Below are 15,038 nucleotides of genomic sequence, written 5' to 3' on the forward strand. Positions count from 1 at the left end.
AATGTTATCATGTACCACTAAGACACATGTCAGACATGTATGTTATAACATAGACCATCAAGATTGAGAGTCTATGGTTATAATGCGTCTGATTTATTAAGATTGATTGATATGTTGTTAGGTAGCAGCTGTTTCAAAGGAAAAAACTCACATACAAGGATGTATACTCAACAGTACGTATTTTCACAACTAAAAACTGTCAACTAATGTAAAATTCAGCATCAGATGATTTCTGAAATTGGTAAGGTGATTATGAAAGGCGCTTTTATATAAAGATATTGCAATGTATACAGTGCATTGGGCACCGGCAATTTTGCATTCTTTCGATGTCAAATTGAAGTTACTGATAGCCCGAGCTCCCAGTGGCACTCAAGTCGTTGACACAGGTTTACGTTCTGTAACAGAGATGGTAGAGATGGCATTGATTCAATGACTGACTGACAGGATCATTGGCCGCCGGACCAATCCATGAACAACATTACAAGGTCCTTCATCATGACACTTGTTTCGTCAATCACGGGGCGCGAATATCATTCGCCTTATCTCAAATGCCTGAAAATTTGCAGGCGTTTTCTGTGAGACCAGGCGAGCATTTGCCACAACCTTTTTTTCAGGAGCCATTACATTTCACTCTTGTTAATAGCTGACTAAATTTCTGAAAGAGTTGCGTCTTTCAGTTTCACAGGCTGTTATAATCAGCTACAAGGAGCCCTGCCCCATGTCGCCTGAGGCCTAAAGACATACTTGCTCGAACGAATGATATCGCGCATGAGCGGCCCGGCCACGCCTTCCATTTATAGAACTGTTGCTGTTTAACGGACTACACACCAAGCTAACAGCCCGCAATATCATTAATGCAATTACGGCAAAACGAATGTCGGGACGTGAATATTAATAACGTTGCTCTGTTCAACGAGCTAGCGTGAGACGTGTTATTGGAAGTGGGATTTGCTTCTGCTCACCCGCTAAAAATGGGAGCAGTTTCCAGCGCTGACATGAAGACTGTCTTCTATGTTGTTCTAGCGGCTCTGTTTATACTCTCAAGCTCAAACGTAAGGTAAGGTTTCCTAAGCACAGAGCTGAACGCCTAGCCGCGGCTAGTCTGTGCTTCCCATTCCTACAGTGTAATTATAGTAGAGCCACGACCGTGAGCTTGGCTGCAACACGGCTGTGATGATTGTCACAGCCCGGGCGATAGAAATCAGATGTACAGAAATCAGACGATTGAATTTGCATGTCGTGCTCTGACCACACGTGCATCAGGATGCCGTGGAAAGGTCATCGGATAAAATGGTGATGGAATCCGCCTCATCATTGGAATATAATTTCATCTTGGTTGCTCGTTGTACTGTGCTACACCGCCTGCAATTCACGCTATTCGCAGCAAGGATTTTTAATTTGAACACGTTTCCGTGTACAGCCATTAAGCTTGGGTTTGAGCGAACTAATTGATTTAATTTGAAAACAATCCGATTATTTCATCACTTATGGCGTCAAAATAAACCAAATATACTTGCGCAATAAACCAGTCGTAAAATAAAGCGTAAAGCTAGTACATTAAACTCTATTATTGCTCGCACAGTGTGTTTGTGTGGACATACGGCCGCGGGTTACTGTATTGCTGTTTGGAATTGAAGGGGCATCAGCTTGCGTACAGTCTTTTTAACGATGTTCATCGACTTTGCATTAATGTTTATGAGATAATGAAAGATGGAAAATATTTACGACGACATTTCCCTTCCAGTTCGCATTGTCAACTAGTCTTTGTTTTTGATGCCGCTGTACACATGTTGATGTTATTTGTATTTAATGTTTGAGTTGTTTGTGCTATCCCGCAGTGCCAAACATGCTTTGTCGATTATCAAATGTTTTTTTATGGGTATGGCGTGAGCAAATACTTCAAAGGCGCACTTGCCAGTGTACGCCAGAAAATAATCGTTGGAGTAATGTCTTCAAATCAATCAAATATTAGTGCGAAGAATCCCCGAAAAGAATGAATATATTACAAAATATTAAAGGTCGCTAAGTAGTCATGTCTAAGTTAACGAAGAAGTATGGCTTCCCTAGAGAATAAAAAAGTACGAACTTCCTACCATGTTGGCAAAAGATGGCTTCTAACCATCTTCAGGATACTTCAATATTCAGCAAAAATAAAAATAAAAACAAACTGTTTGTCGTCTGTTGGTCATGTCGTAATGCTAAATGAAGGGAAAATACCACGCGCGGTAATAATCATACACTAGGTTGGTTCGGGGAAAAAATTGAAATTTGCATCACGACATCCTTGTTGCAAAAGGTCATACAGTAAAGGCTGACCTTACTGTGAGGGAAGAAATATAGGGAGCACGTCTCAGCATGTCATTGAAATTATGAAGTTGATTTGTTGATAAACAGATGGCCCCCTTCGGCAAAACGACGGCTTTAATTCGCCTCATTGACATCCTTTGTCGAAGATGTTGACATACTTGTGTGACATACATCATGTCGCAAATAATTGTCCTTAAAAATAAAAATAAGCGACGAACAGAATTTTTATTCCGTCGAGTTTGCAAGAAATCTTCACGATGGAAGGAAATACCGGAATACATAAAGCATTCCGGTTGAAGTTTTTCGACATTAAAGATAGAAAATATTTGAGAGAGGAAATCGCTCGCTGTGTGAACTCCGAATAGCAAGCGGTTGTTGACTCGAGAAATGTGATAAATGCTGAAGATCTGTCACAGAAAGAGCATCAGTGAATTTAAAATCTAAAAAATGCACATATTGTAAAAGTAAACAAACGCACTGTCTTTGCTTAAAAAATAGCCCCCAGTTTTATAAAAGCTGTGACTTCATTCTTTAAATCATAACGCTTATGGAAATCCCATAACTTAATAATGTATGATATATAATATAAGTTTCAAAGAATGAATAATAACCGCGTTGAAACCCTCAAAATAACAAGCACTGGCAGTTCTATAAGCTGAAAGTTATTATGTCTCTCTGGTGTTTCTGGTCTTTTTGTGAAGTATTATTAATTTCCTACCCCTATAATCATCTAAATGTCCCATGTTAAACATGTCACTATAGTCTGTGTGTCTTTTATATTCAGTGTTTGTTTTCTTGGCAACTCAACAACTGAATTTTAGTCCGGACTACTATATTTGTCAACAAGGACATTGCATAATTTGCGTTGTGATTGCTGAGCATATATGCTTCATATTGGCGTGCTTTGGGGAGCAAAAGAATAAAGTGTGCATGTTTGCTAGAACGAAAAAGATGAAAATATTGTCAACCAAACGTTAAACAACAGCGATCGTGCTTTCTACGTGCTTGGTAGGCCAACGCCATATGCATGTACATCTTTTGACTTCAAAATGGCGTAATTAGGTGTGTTCTCGATTAATGCAAGGTGCGATACTGCGGTCAAGCGGAGAGCTATAAATTTTACTACGATAACACGACTGGGACGATTTTGAGGAACTGCAATTGCGGCAACAGATGAACAAAATGCATATATTTCCTTTCCCCTTTTTTATGGTATTTTGCCGCTTTTTCTCAGTAAGAAGAAAATATCAACGAAGTGTCAATCGTGAATTTTATTTTCCAATGAGCTATTCTTCAAATGATAGTGGACACCTAACGCATTCATCAAAAACAGTGCTAATCGCTTATGTCGTTTACTTGTCTTTAGAAACTATATATGCACTAACAGACATAATATCTCAACTATGAAAAATTACAACTAGCGTACTTTTCTTGATGTTTATTAACCCCTATCGTTTTTGAGGAGGATATGCTCAGTAGAGCGACTCCTGTATTTACAGAAAATGTATGTTTTAGATCTAAATATAATTTATCTTTGTTTTTATCGCGACTTATGATGAAAAGTTGTAATTAGGTTATTCGTTGCCTTGCAAATATTTTATACGGGCGATACTCCTGCCGTATTGTAAAGGCTGATTGTACAAGTGAAGCACCGCATGCGTGATACGGGATTCTAATTTGGTCATAGACATCGATTTTGTCAATTTTCAAGTTAAATCTCGTTTGTCTACGAGGGTTGCCGCCAGATGGCGTCGCATGAAAATGTGTTCCTAGAATAACTAACATATGGAAGATTTGCACTACGGCGGAGATCTCACTATTTAAGTGTTGTTAAAACATTTTGCTGGCAGTGGCCTGGAACATACCTTTGGAGATTTCAACACGCGATCAGTTCGTTTGAATGTAGTGAAATACCCTATACCGCCATACATAAAATTCGACGAGATGTTGGTTAGTCACACGATCGGATCATATCTCGGCATGGCTGTGATGTGTAAAATCGATTCAAAAGATAAACACTGTGCATGGGGATAGCCCACTGAGCACCCAGCGAAGGTCGTTGGATCTTATGAGCTAGACGTAAATGATATGCTTCCGAACGCGATGAACGTTCTTGGACACATGTCGAATGGCGTTGTGGTATTTCAAGTTAAAGTTACTATGGCGGAAGTTCACCACAAAGACGGTAATTTGACCACCTCATTTTTCAAGTTCCTTAATCCTAAATTCCGATAATCCGTCCTATGAAATGGATGGACACTTTATACGACTTCAAAAATATATCCTTTGTTCCGTTTTCGAATTTGCGAATGTGTTGTTGGAATAATAATGGTTCGTAAATCCAGCTTGTACAGTATTGTTGTCTGAGTGTTATACATTTATATTCTTTGTGAATGCATACTGCTGCGAGCCGTTGAATCAAACGAAGGAGCTTATGTATTAAAGGTAGAATACGTCTAACGGCCAGATATTTGGATTTTTTACAATCCTTTCCTAGTTTACCACTTCATTTTGAAGACCTTGGAGTAAGTAAGGTTTTTACCAGCTTGGTCTTGTGAAAATCGAATATTCAATTTTTCCTCATAGAGATAACACAGGAATGGCCGCCATTTTGAATCTGAAGGAATTTGTTTCCCTCCTATCAGAAGTTGCACGGTGACGTCTGTTTTTTCTTCTTGATTTGTTAAGGGAATGGCAGAAAGCGTCCTTGAAGATTAGCGAAAGTTTACATTTTTCAACAACGATGCGAGTACTACCTTAAAACTTGTATTCATCAAACAAAAATTAACTTTGGTAACGATAGTGCAAGGTTACTTTAAGTTATTCTTATTTTACTTATTGTATAATCCATATGGTAACTTTCCGGTGCTTATGTTCTACCTCTGCGCTGCATTGACAAACGCTTAAAGATTAAGAGATGGGAAGAGCTGAAATCCCCGCAGGTTTAATTTCATATACCTCATTTTGAGTTCAAAGTTCGCAGGGCATTCATGGAGGTGAGGCATCGGACACTGCACTTCATCACAGTGACTATAAATAAATGCACGTTACGATGATATTATTTCTATCACATTGTAACGGGTGGTCTTTCACTGAGCATTCAATGCATCGATCAACATGATAAAAAAGAGTTGGTAAATTTTGTTTATTTTCCCAGGCCCCTAACAAAACATTAGAAAAAACAGCGAGATTTTTTATGACTTTACAGCTTGATCACAGTCTATTTGACAGTAAGTTAGACGTCCTAGACGTGACGAAAATTTGGTGATTTCAGGTGTAGTGTTTCAACTCATTCACGTCGCTGTCCACCATGAAATTGCTGGTTGACTGTGCAAAAATTATTTTGACTCGGTAATTGAGCGTGAAGACAAAAAATAGTATCAATTTCATTTAAAACAACACGTTTAATGATTACACAGGAAAACATTTCAGAGGCGCAATGAATACTGAGCGACATGGCAACTTTCGCGGGGGGAGGGGGCGTAGCAAATAATGTATGGTTGATGCATTTATTGCTACAAAACCACTGCTGCACTACTGCCCGAGTAAAATTATGACCCGTTCATTATCAGCTGTTACGTGATTGAATTATTTAAGTGATACATCGTACAGCGGGGAGTGAAAGCTTAGTTCTGAAGACTGATAAGGATTTTGCTGGCTGGATTTGCTAACTCTTTCCAAACAAGAAAAAAAATACATTGTGACGAAAATAATAATAGGATGCAAATAATTACAAAATGCGGCTCTGTATGGACGAGGGGTCACAAGCCGGGAGACGAGACGTATCACTCACTGAGCCACAGGCTAATTAGTCATTCTTTGTGTTGATTTTACTTGTTGTGATCAATTATGAATATTAATAAATTATCACTATGAATGTTACATAATAATAAAATCTTGTTTTTTTACAAACAACGTATATTTTGTGTAAATACATTCTGTATAGTAACTTTCGCCGTAGACTGAACATGGGTAATGGTGTCACTTGTATATTTTTGCATAGATTGTGAATTAAATAAGTGGTTCCAGAGGAATGTTTACGTAAGCAGAAAATATGACTTTATTAATCATAATCATAATTTATTAATAATCATAATTATAACAACAATGGGGTTTCCAGAAGGTATTTACACAAAACAGACATTGTTTGTGAAAAAAGCAAGATTATTTTATTCTTTAACATTCATATTGATAATTCATTAATATTCATAATTGATCACAACAGGAAAAATCAACACAAATAATGACTGATTGGCCTGTGACTGAACCTTCTTCCACTACAGGGCCGCATTTTGTATATAACCCTTTTATTATACACCTTTCCCATTAAACGCCTAATTTAAGCCATTTTAGCATTATTGTCGAGGTTTGCATGCAGACTCCCTAACACGATGTTAATCGAACACGCAGTCTGTCATTGTGATAAGTTCAAAGCGCGAAATTACATACGGCTCCGTGCCAACTGCAACTATATCTGCACAAACGCCGACGTCGCAAAATATGCAATTTGTTTTTCATTTCATACGTATCACATGTATAAAATACTCTTGTACAAAGATAGAAGTAAAAATACATTTCTACATTTCATAAGCTAAGATACACTCACATATAGTGGCTGGTGTGATTTCGTGTCGATGTCATATTTTATGGGGATAATCAACTTTGGTGTAGCAATCCTTCGTTGATTGCTGTCAGATGTCCAATAAGAACCGTCCGGACGCTGGTTTCACGACTTAAGTTCTCAATAAGCCCTTTGCATTTGTCGTTCAGGTTTATGTATTATAGCTCCGTTCATACGTCCGTCGGAGGTATAAAATTAGCGAATATAAAACTTAGAATTGCTTTGGATAGACTTCATTTATGATGGTGAAGTGTTTCATTCGGATATATACGTATACACACACTATTGTTTACACATACATACATACATACATACATACATACATACATACATACATACATACATACATACATACATACATACATACATACATACATACATACATACATACATACATACATACATACATACATACATACATACATACATACACTCGACGTACATATACTTATCTTTCGACACAATGCACTTTTACATCTCAAGTGGTCGGTCATTTCTTGAGATGCGAAAAACAGACAGCAATATTTGAGCCTGATCACAGCTGTCATGATAAAGGCATGTCAAATCAGAGGCATGCGAGCATCTGATAACTTCGTCTCTATGTGTCGGTGATGCTATCAGTGTCGTTAAACTTTACGAGTCAGTTCAGCACTTCGACAAAAGCTCTGAGGTTTGACGATGCTATCTGTCGAACTCAAAATATTTTATTTGACATCAACATTTAAATAGAATGCGATAACGATGATCCAGTCGACACAAGCCGTTATAAATAAAATTGCTCTTCAGTGAACAGAAGAGAAATGACACGTCACTTTTTACCAGAGGAAACCATAAATTTTAGACTATTATTCAAAACATACGACTTCATTACCTATACGTCTCGTTTATGTACACACGGGAGCCATAACTCAATTATCGGTTAAAGAAATAACTAACTTTTCACGACTTTTTTATGTAAACATAATTAGTTTTCTAGTGACAACTTATACTTTGTGACCAACGTGACATACTTTATCTGTACGGCATCTGTATTTACAGGTGACAAAAGGGAGATGAAAGGCACTTGGTAAAAATGCGTTTTTAGGCGTGTCGACAGGTAAAAGAAAAAGTTGCAGACGATATAAAATTAGAACGCTAAAATAAAGTCACAGCCAAATTATCAGAACAAAAAAGTATATTTTATGTAAAAAGAAATCATAGAGTAATAAAGGAAACAAAGAATTGTTTGAAAGGATAAGTTTAATAGATTGAAATATTGGCAGGCTAGAGGCGCAAGGCGGGAGAAATCCAAAGAAAAATGACAATGGGAGCGCGGTCCGCCTATAGGCACATGACTCGTTTTATAAAAACGGATTTAACTTGAAGGAAAAAAGCGTGGGTATAGTGATCGAACAGCTCAATCTTGCTAAAAGAGGTCAAGGGCTGTAACTTTTGATAAAACTTTCATTTTTTGTGTTCTTAAATATGTATATGTCCTCCTCCCTAAATTATGCTGAAATACAAGACACTAATCTTGCGAACACTACGTGTTATGTAACATTAATTGGCATTGTCGAAAAATGAATTCTAGTCTGGACTTAAATTCAGGAGATAGCAATTATATTGGACTTCAGACACTTACAGACTGTGTTGACAAGCTATACAAGGCATTTTAACACGATTCGCGGTTGGAACAAGAAACCGTATTCCACAAACAGAAGAAAACTTCTGGAAAATGTAACATGAGGAAACTGCTGCTGGAATCTTAAAGAGGAAAATGTTCGCAGGATAGTTGAATTCCTTTGTTGAAATCGAAGGTAATCTGTCGCTCTATTTATAAGAATACAATGCCGATGCACTGCAGGTCACCCAAGGTGATATGTATCCTAAAAGATGCATTAGAGTCTTCAGTCTCAACGGGAAGCCGGTTGAGGCTTTGAGAAGGGGCTGGTGAAATAGACCGTGAAGAACAATTGCTTAAATGTTGAAAGCACATGGAGTTGACCTGATGAGATCATAACCATGCAACGTCATCAATAAATATGGCCGTCGGCAATAGAGAAAATAATGAAAGATATTTTACACCTGTTACTTCGTTTGGATTTCAATTCAACACTTTTAATGAGATCATTGAAATCACTAATAAACCAATTAAACTAGGGCAATGACAAATCAAAAATGGTCATTCTGGGGTATTCTATCCTCAGCGATTGACACATATTACCTTAGGTTCTAATGAACGTGCGTCAGCTTAATTAATTTTACACGCTTTGGTGGTTTTCCAGTCTACGGGGCACACAAGGATATTGTATGCATTATGTGGACACATGGGTTTGCCAGATATATCCCTCACCACGGGTATAATATGTGGATTATGATTGAAGGTTACACGTTACAGAGCGTGGATCATGGGCGTGCGCCATTATGTATTGTTGTATATTAAAGAACGAGCATCAAGATATAAGGATAGATATTTAAGAGCGTTGGTCATAATGAAGGGTTACATATTAGAGGGCGTGCATCATGACGTTAGGTAGCATATTAAAGAGCGGGCATCAAGATGTGAATATAGATATCGAAGAGTATTAATCATGATGAAAGGATAGATATTGAAGAGTTTGGATTATGATGTAAGAATTGATATTGAAGAGCGCTGGACAGATAATGAACGGGGGAATTATGAAGTAAGGGTTAAATATTACAGAGATAGATTACCATACTAGCATGTGCGAGATATGAATGGAAAGTACTATCCATTTGTCAACTGTGTGGTGTAGATCAGCATCGTTTCGTTTTCATCAGAGTTGACGCCAAGCAAAATGTCTTGGTAGATTCTTTCTTGTACGTTTACTATGCAAATGAGTCACTTAAGTTTCAATCCTGATAAATGGCATGAGTAGCGTCTGTGTTAAATGCAAATAAGTGACTGAGTCAGAAGATGGATATACTTGTGTGACATACATCATGTCACAAATGATTGTCCATAAAAAGAAATAATTGACAAACAGATTTTTCTATTTTTCATTACATCGAGTTTGGCAAGAAATGTTCGTCATGAAACAAAATACTGGAACACGTAAAGAATTCTAAGTTTTTCGACATTAAAGATAGAAATATTTTGAAAGAGGTTTCGCTCGTCGTATCAACTCCCAATATCAAGCGACTGTGTACTCATCTCTAAATGTGATAACTGCTGAAGATTTGTCAGAAAAGAGCATCAGTGAATTTAAAATCTAAAAATCCCAATATTTTGTAAAAGTAAACAAAAACGCACCGTCTTTACCTAAACAAATTTAGCTCGTAACTTTATAGAAGCTGTGACTTTATTCTTTATTCTTTTTTTCACAACTCCTATTGTATGCCATTATCTAATAATATTAGTATATAATGTGCACTCTATGTTTCAAAGAACTAATGAGGACCATTAAAACCTGCAAAATAACAAACACTGAGAGCTCCATAAGCTGAAACTTATTGTGTCTTTTCCAGTATACGGTGCTTCTGTTCTGTTTCTTTAAATTATTTAATTTTCTACATCTGCATCTTTTACGTCCAATGCCATTGCTGGCAACTAGCTAACTGAATTTTAGTCCGGACTAAATATATTTGTCAACAATGTCATTACATAATAACTTGTGCTTGCTAAGCATATGCTTCATATTCCGTGCTTTAAGGAGCAAGAAAAATGTGTGCGTGTATTCTAGAGCAAAACTTATGTAAACATTTTTAAGTAAACGTTTACGACATCCATAGTGCCTTCAATGTGCTTGATAGGCGTACACCATACATATCTATTAGTAAAAAGTAAAATTGAACATTGCGTAATTCAGTGTGTTCTCGATTGTTGCATAGTGCGATACTGCAGTCAAAAGGAGAGCTATAAATTTTACTATGATAACACGACTTAAAAACAGTAGATGAGCTTACATTTGCAGATATAACTGACGTTACTTCAACTAGTTCCAATCTAGTTATTTGAAGAATAGCTTATTGGACGATTTTGAGGAACTGCAATTGCGGCAATAGATGAACCAAATGCATATTTTTTTGGTGTGTTTTATTTTTTCAGTAAGAGGACAATATCAGCGGAATGTGAATTTTATTTCCAATAAGCTATTCTTCAAATAACTAGATTGGAACTAGTTGAAGTAACGTCAGTTATATCTGCAAATGTAAGCTCATCTACTGTTTTTAAGTTAAACACTAGTTTTCATGAGCAATTTGTAATATTGTACCATTCATCTATAGGACACCTAACAATTTTGAGAAATTTGAAAAATACGAAGATCCAATCGACTCAAATTAGTTCCAATCGTGTTAAATAGTGGACACCTAACGCAATCATGAAAAATAGTTCTTATCGCTTATGTCGTTTACTTGTCTAAAAAAAGAAATGCACCAAAAGACATATCTCAAATATGAATAATTATAGCTGGCATACTTTTCTTGATGTTTATCAGTTCCTTTTATCATTTTGAGAGAGAGTATGCTCAGTAGAGCGACTCCTGCATTTACAGAAAATGCATGTTTAATAAATGTTTATCTATATTTCATTGAGACTTATGATTGATGTTTGTAATTAGGTTATTAATTGTGCAAATATTTTACAGACGATCGTACTGCCATAATTGTAGAGGCTGATTGTACAGGTGAAGCAACGCATGCGTGATACAGGATTCTAATTTAGTCTAAGACATCTTTTGTCAATTTTGTCTACGAGGGATATGGTTGCCGTCAAATGGCATCGTATGAAAAATGTGTTCCTAGAATAACTAACATATGGAAGATAAGCGCTATAGCGATGATCTGATTATTTAAGTGTTGTTAAAATATTTTGCTGGCAGTAGCCTGAATCGTACCTTTTTAGATCTCAACACGTGATCAGTTTGTTTGCATGTTAAGAAAGACGCTACCTATAGGCATACAGAAAGTTCGACGAAGTATTGGTTTGTCACCTGCTTGGGTCATATCTCAGCATGATTGTGTTGTGTTAAAAATTGATTAAAACGATAAACACCATGGGGACAGCCCACTGAACGCACAGAAACGGTCGTTGAGTCGAACGAGTTAGACGTAAATGATATCACTTCGAAGGCAATGAAGGTTGTGTGACAAGTGTCGAATGGCGTTTTGGTATTTCAAGTTACAGTTGCGGTGGAAGTTCACCACAAAGACGGTAATTTGACCATCCCATTTGCCCTTAATCCTCAATTCCGATAGTCCGTCTTATGAAAAAGATGGACACTCTATACGACTTCAAAAAACATATATCCTTTGTTCTAAGTATAAATAAATATGCGTTACGATGGTATTTCTATATCGTTGTAAGAGATGATCTTTCACTGAGTATGCAATGCATCGATCAACATGATGAAAAAGAGTCAGTTGATATTTGTTTATTGTCCCCTAGCAAAACATTAGAAAAAACAGCGAGATTTTTATGACTTTGAGTTTGATCACAGTCTATTTGACAGTAAGTTAGACGTCCTAGACGTGACGAAAATTTGGTGATTTCAGGTGCAGTAGGGTTTCAACTCATTCACGTCGCTGTCCACCATTAAATTGCTGGTTGACGGTGCAAAAATGATTTTGACTACGTATGAGCGTGAAAACAAATACTAGTATCAGTTACATTTTAAACAACACGTTTAATGATTCAGTGATTTAAGTTGATTAAATTTTACAGGAAAGTTTTTCAAGGGCGCAATACTAAGCGATGTGGCAACTTTCGGAGGGGGGGTTGTAGTAAACAACATGTGTTGTTATTCTTTCTAATGAAATATGATGTGTGTGTTGCTACAAAACCATGAAATATGATGTGTGTGTCGCTACAAAACCGTGAAATATGATGTGTGTGTCGCTACAAAACCATGAAATATGATGTGTGTGTCGCTACAAAACCACTGCAGCATAACTGCCCGAGTGAAAGTATAGACCCTGTACTGCGGCATTTTGTAATACGACGCATTTTGTAACAACTTATACGCAAAATGTAATAAGGGTATCAGCATTTTGTAATAAAATGGTCTACGCATTTTGTAATAAGGGTATCAGCGTTTTGTAATAAAACGCGTTTTGTAATAATTATAAACATCCGCTGATATAGTATGTGTTTCAAAATGCTTTTTGGTTTCTGAATACGTAAAAATGTAATAGCATATAATGATGTCGATATTATATCTCACTACCGAGGCCAGGGTATCATAATAACGCCATATAAAGGGGATCTGAGTTGATAGTCAAAATGCAATTAAAGACACTAAATGAGATTTATTGTATGCGGTTTATAATCGAGAAAACAAACCAAGAAAGTTTTAGTAGGTTTTACATACAATACTGTACTTTGAAAAGACAATATACTGCAGACCGTTCTGCATTTTTTCTCTTCAATGTTACTGTTGGTTGATGGAAAGAGAAAGGCTTGGAGATGACATGCAGAGCTCAGAATATGATAAAAGACAGCGACAACATCAACATTGACAGTGTTGTGTTCTAAGACCTAATTTTATTATACTAATGATGTACATGCCACAAAACCCACCTTATCCAGAAATGGTTCCCTTGTGACATTTTGAGGGTTTTGGTCTGATTTTTAGGGCGTTGCTACATTATTTTTACTTTTTTTACTAGAGATAAACAATAAATATTGTTTTTTGGTTACAATAAAATTGTGTATTCTTATGTTTTTGCATGTATATTGGATGAAGTTTGCAAACCTCGAATAATCAAACTCTGAATTTTGCAAAATGATTGTAATGTTAGTGTACACTGTGATTTGAACAAAGCTTTTATTGAGTTCATAAAAATTATGTTACAAACATTTTCCTGGAACCATCAGTTGTAGACAACAGAATCTAATATACATTTAGACATAATTGAGAAATAGGAAGTGATAAATTCTTTAGAATGTCGTCAGAAAGAGAAGCAATATGTGAAAATCATTGTAAATTTAGAATACTGGTGGCCATTCTGAATATTTAATGAGGTCATGTGACCAGTATTTGCATATTTTGGGGGCAATTGTAATACTACAATTCAAAACATATCTTGTAATTGTGGACAAAGTTTGATAAATTCAATAGTCAGAAGATATAAAATAGGATACCTTGACCTGTCTGACCCCTATTCAATGGCGCTGTGTGTAATTCTTGACTTATGAGTGAAGACAAGAAAATCTGTGTAAGGTTTATCAAATCTGTGTAAAGTTTATCATAATGTATAAAGTTTACATCAAAGTCCATGGTAATGGGACTAAAAAATGTGATTTAGCATTGGGATATGATAAAATATCGATTATCTTTTACTGGAAAACTGGAAAACATGTAAAGATAATGATAAATTTATATTGTTTGCGGCCATTTTGAATACTTAATTAGGTCACATGACCAGTATTAACATATTTTGGGACAAGTGTGTCATTGTCATTCAAAATATACATACTTACTGTGGGAAATATTTCATAATATTAGGTGCTGGATGTTATGTTACATTATGCTTTGACAGATTTAACACTTATACAGAGCCTTTGTTAGTCCCCACGGACACCGTCCGGGGGGACTTATAGGTTTGGTCATGTCCGTGCGTGCGTGTGTCCGTGCGTGCGTGTGTGCGTGCGTGCGTGCGTGCGTCTGTGCGTGCGTGCGTGCGTGCGTCCGTTCACGCAGATATCTCAGAGACGCCTGGAGCGATTTCATTCAAACTTAGTAAATGGATTACTTCATATGTCATACAGATGCACGTTGATTTGTTTTGTGATACGATCCAATATGGCTGCCAGGCGGCCATTTTATTATGATTTTTTCATGTACAGAGCCATTACTCTAGCATGTTTCAACCTATTTTATTCAAAGTTGGTACAAGGACATTGACCTATGTCATACATATGCACCTCAATTTGTTTTGTGATACGATCAAATATGGCTGTCATGCGGCCATTTTGTTACGATTTTTTCATATACAGAGCCATAACTCAGGCATATCTGAACCGATTTTATTCAAACTTGATACAAGGACATTGACCTTTGTCATACATATGCATGTCAATTTTTTTTTGTGATACAATCCAATATGGCCACCAGGCGGCCATTTTATTACAATTTTTTCATGTACAGAGCCATTACTCAGGCATGTT

The 15,038-nt window shown here is 36.6% G+C and overlaps 1 protein-coding gene across 2 annotated transcripts in view; it reads left to right on the plus strand.

Annotated features, from left to right (window-relative positions):
* Positions 1–796: 796 nt before the first annotated feature.
* Positions 797–15,038, plus strand: part of LOC139140155 (glycine receptor subunit alphaZ1-like) — a 48,045-nt gene continuing 33,803 nt past the window's right edge. The window contains exon 1 of one of the 2 annotated variants that reach the window (XM_070709211.1): positions 797–1,057. In XM_070709211.1, coding sequence (XP_070565312.1) covers positions 972–1,057 — 86 coding nt within the window. In that variant the 5' untranslated portion in view covers positions 797–971. The remainder of the gene's footprint in view (positions 1,058–15,038) is intronic. The other variant, XM_070709212.1, reaches the window with a different exon arrangement.

The sequence above is a fragment of the Ptychodera flava genome, chromosome 9 (assembly GCF_041260155.1).
Source record: "Ptychodera flava strain L36383 chromosome 9, AS_Pfla_20210202, whole genome shotgun sequence".
NCBI classification, from domain to species: Eukaryota; Metazoa; Hemichordata; class Enteropneusta; family Ptychoderidae; genus Ptychodera; species Ptychodera flava.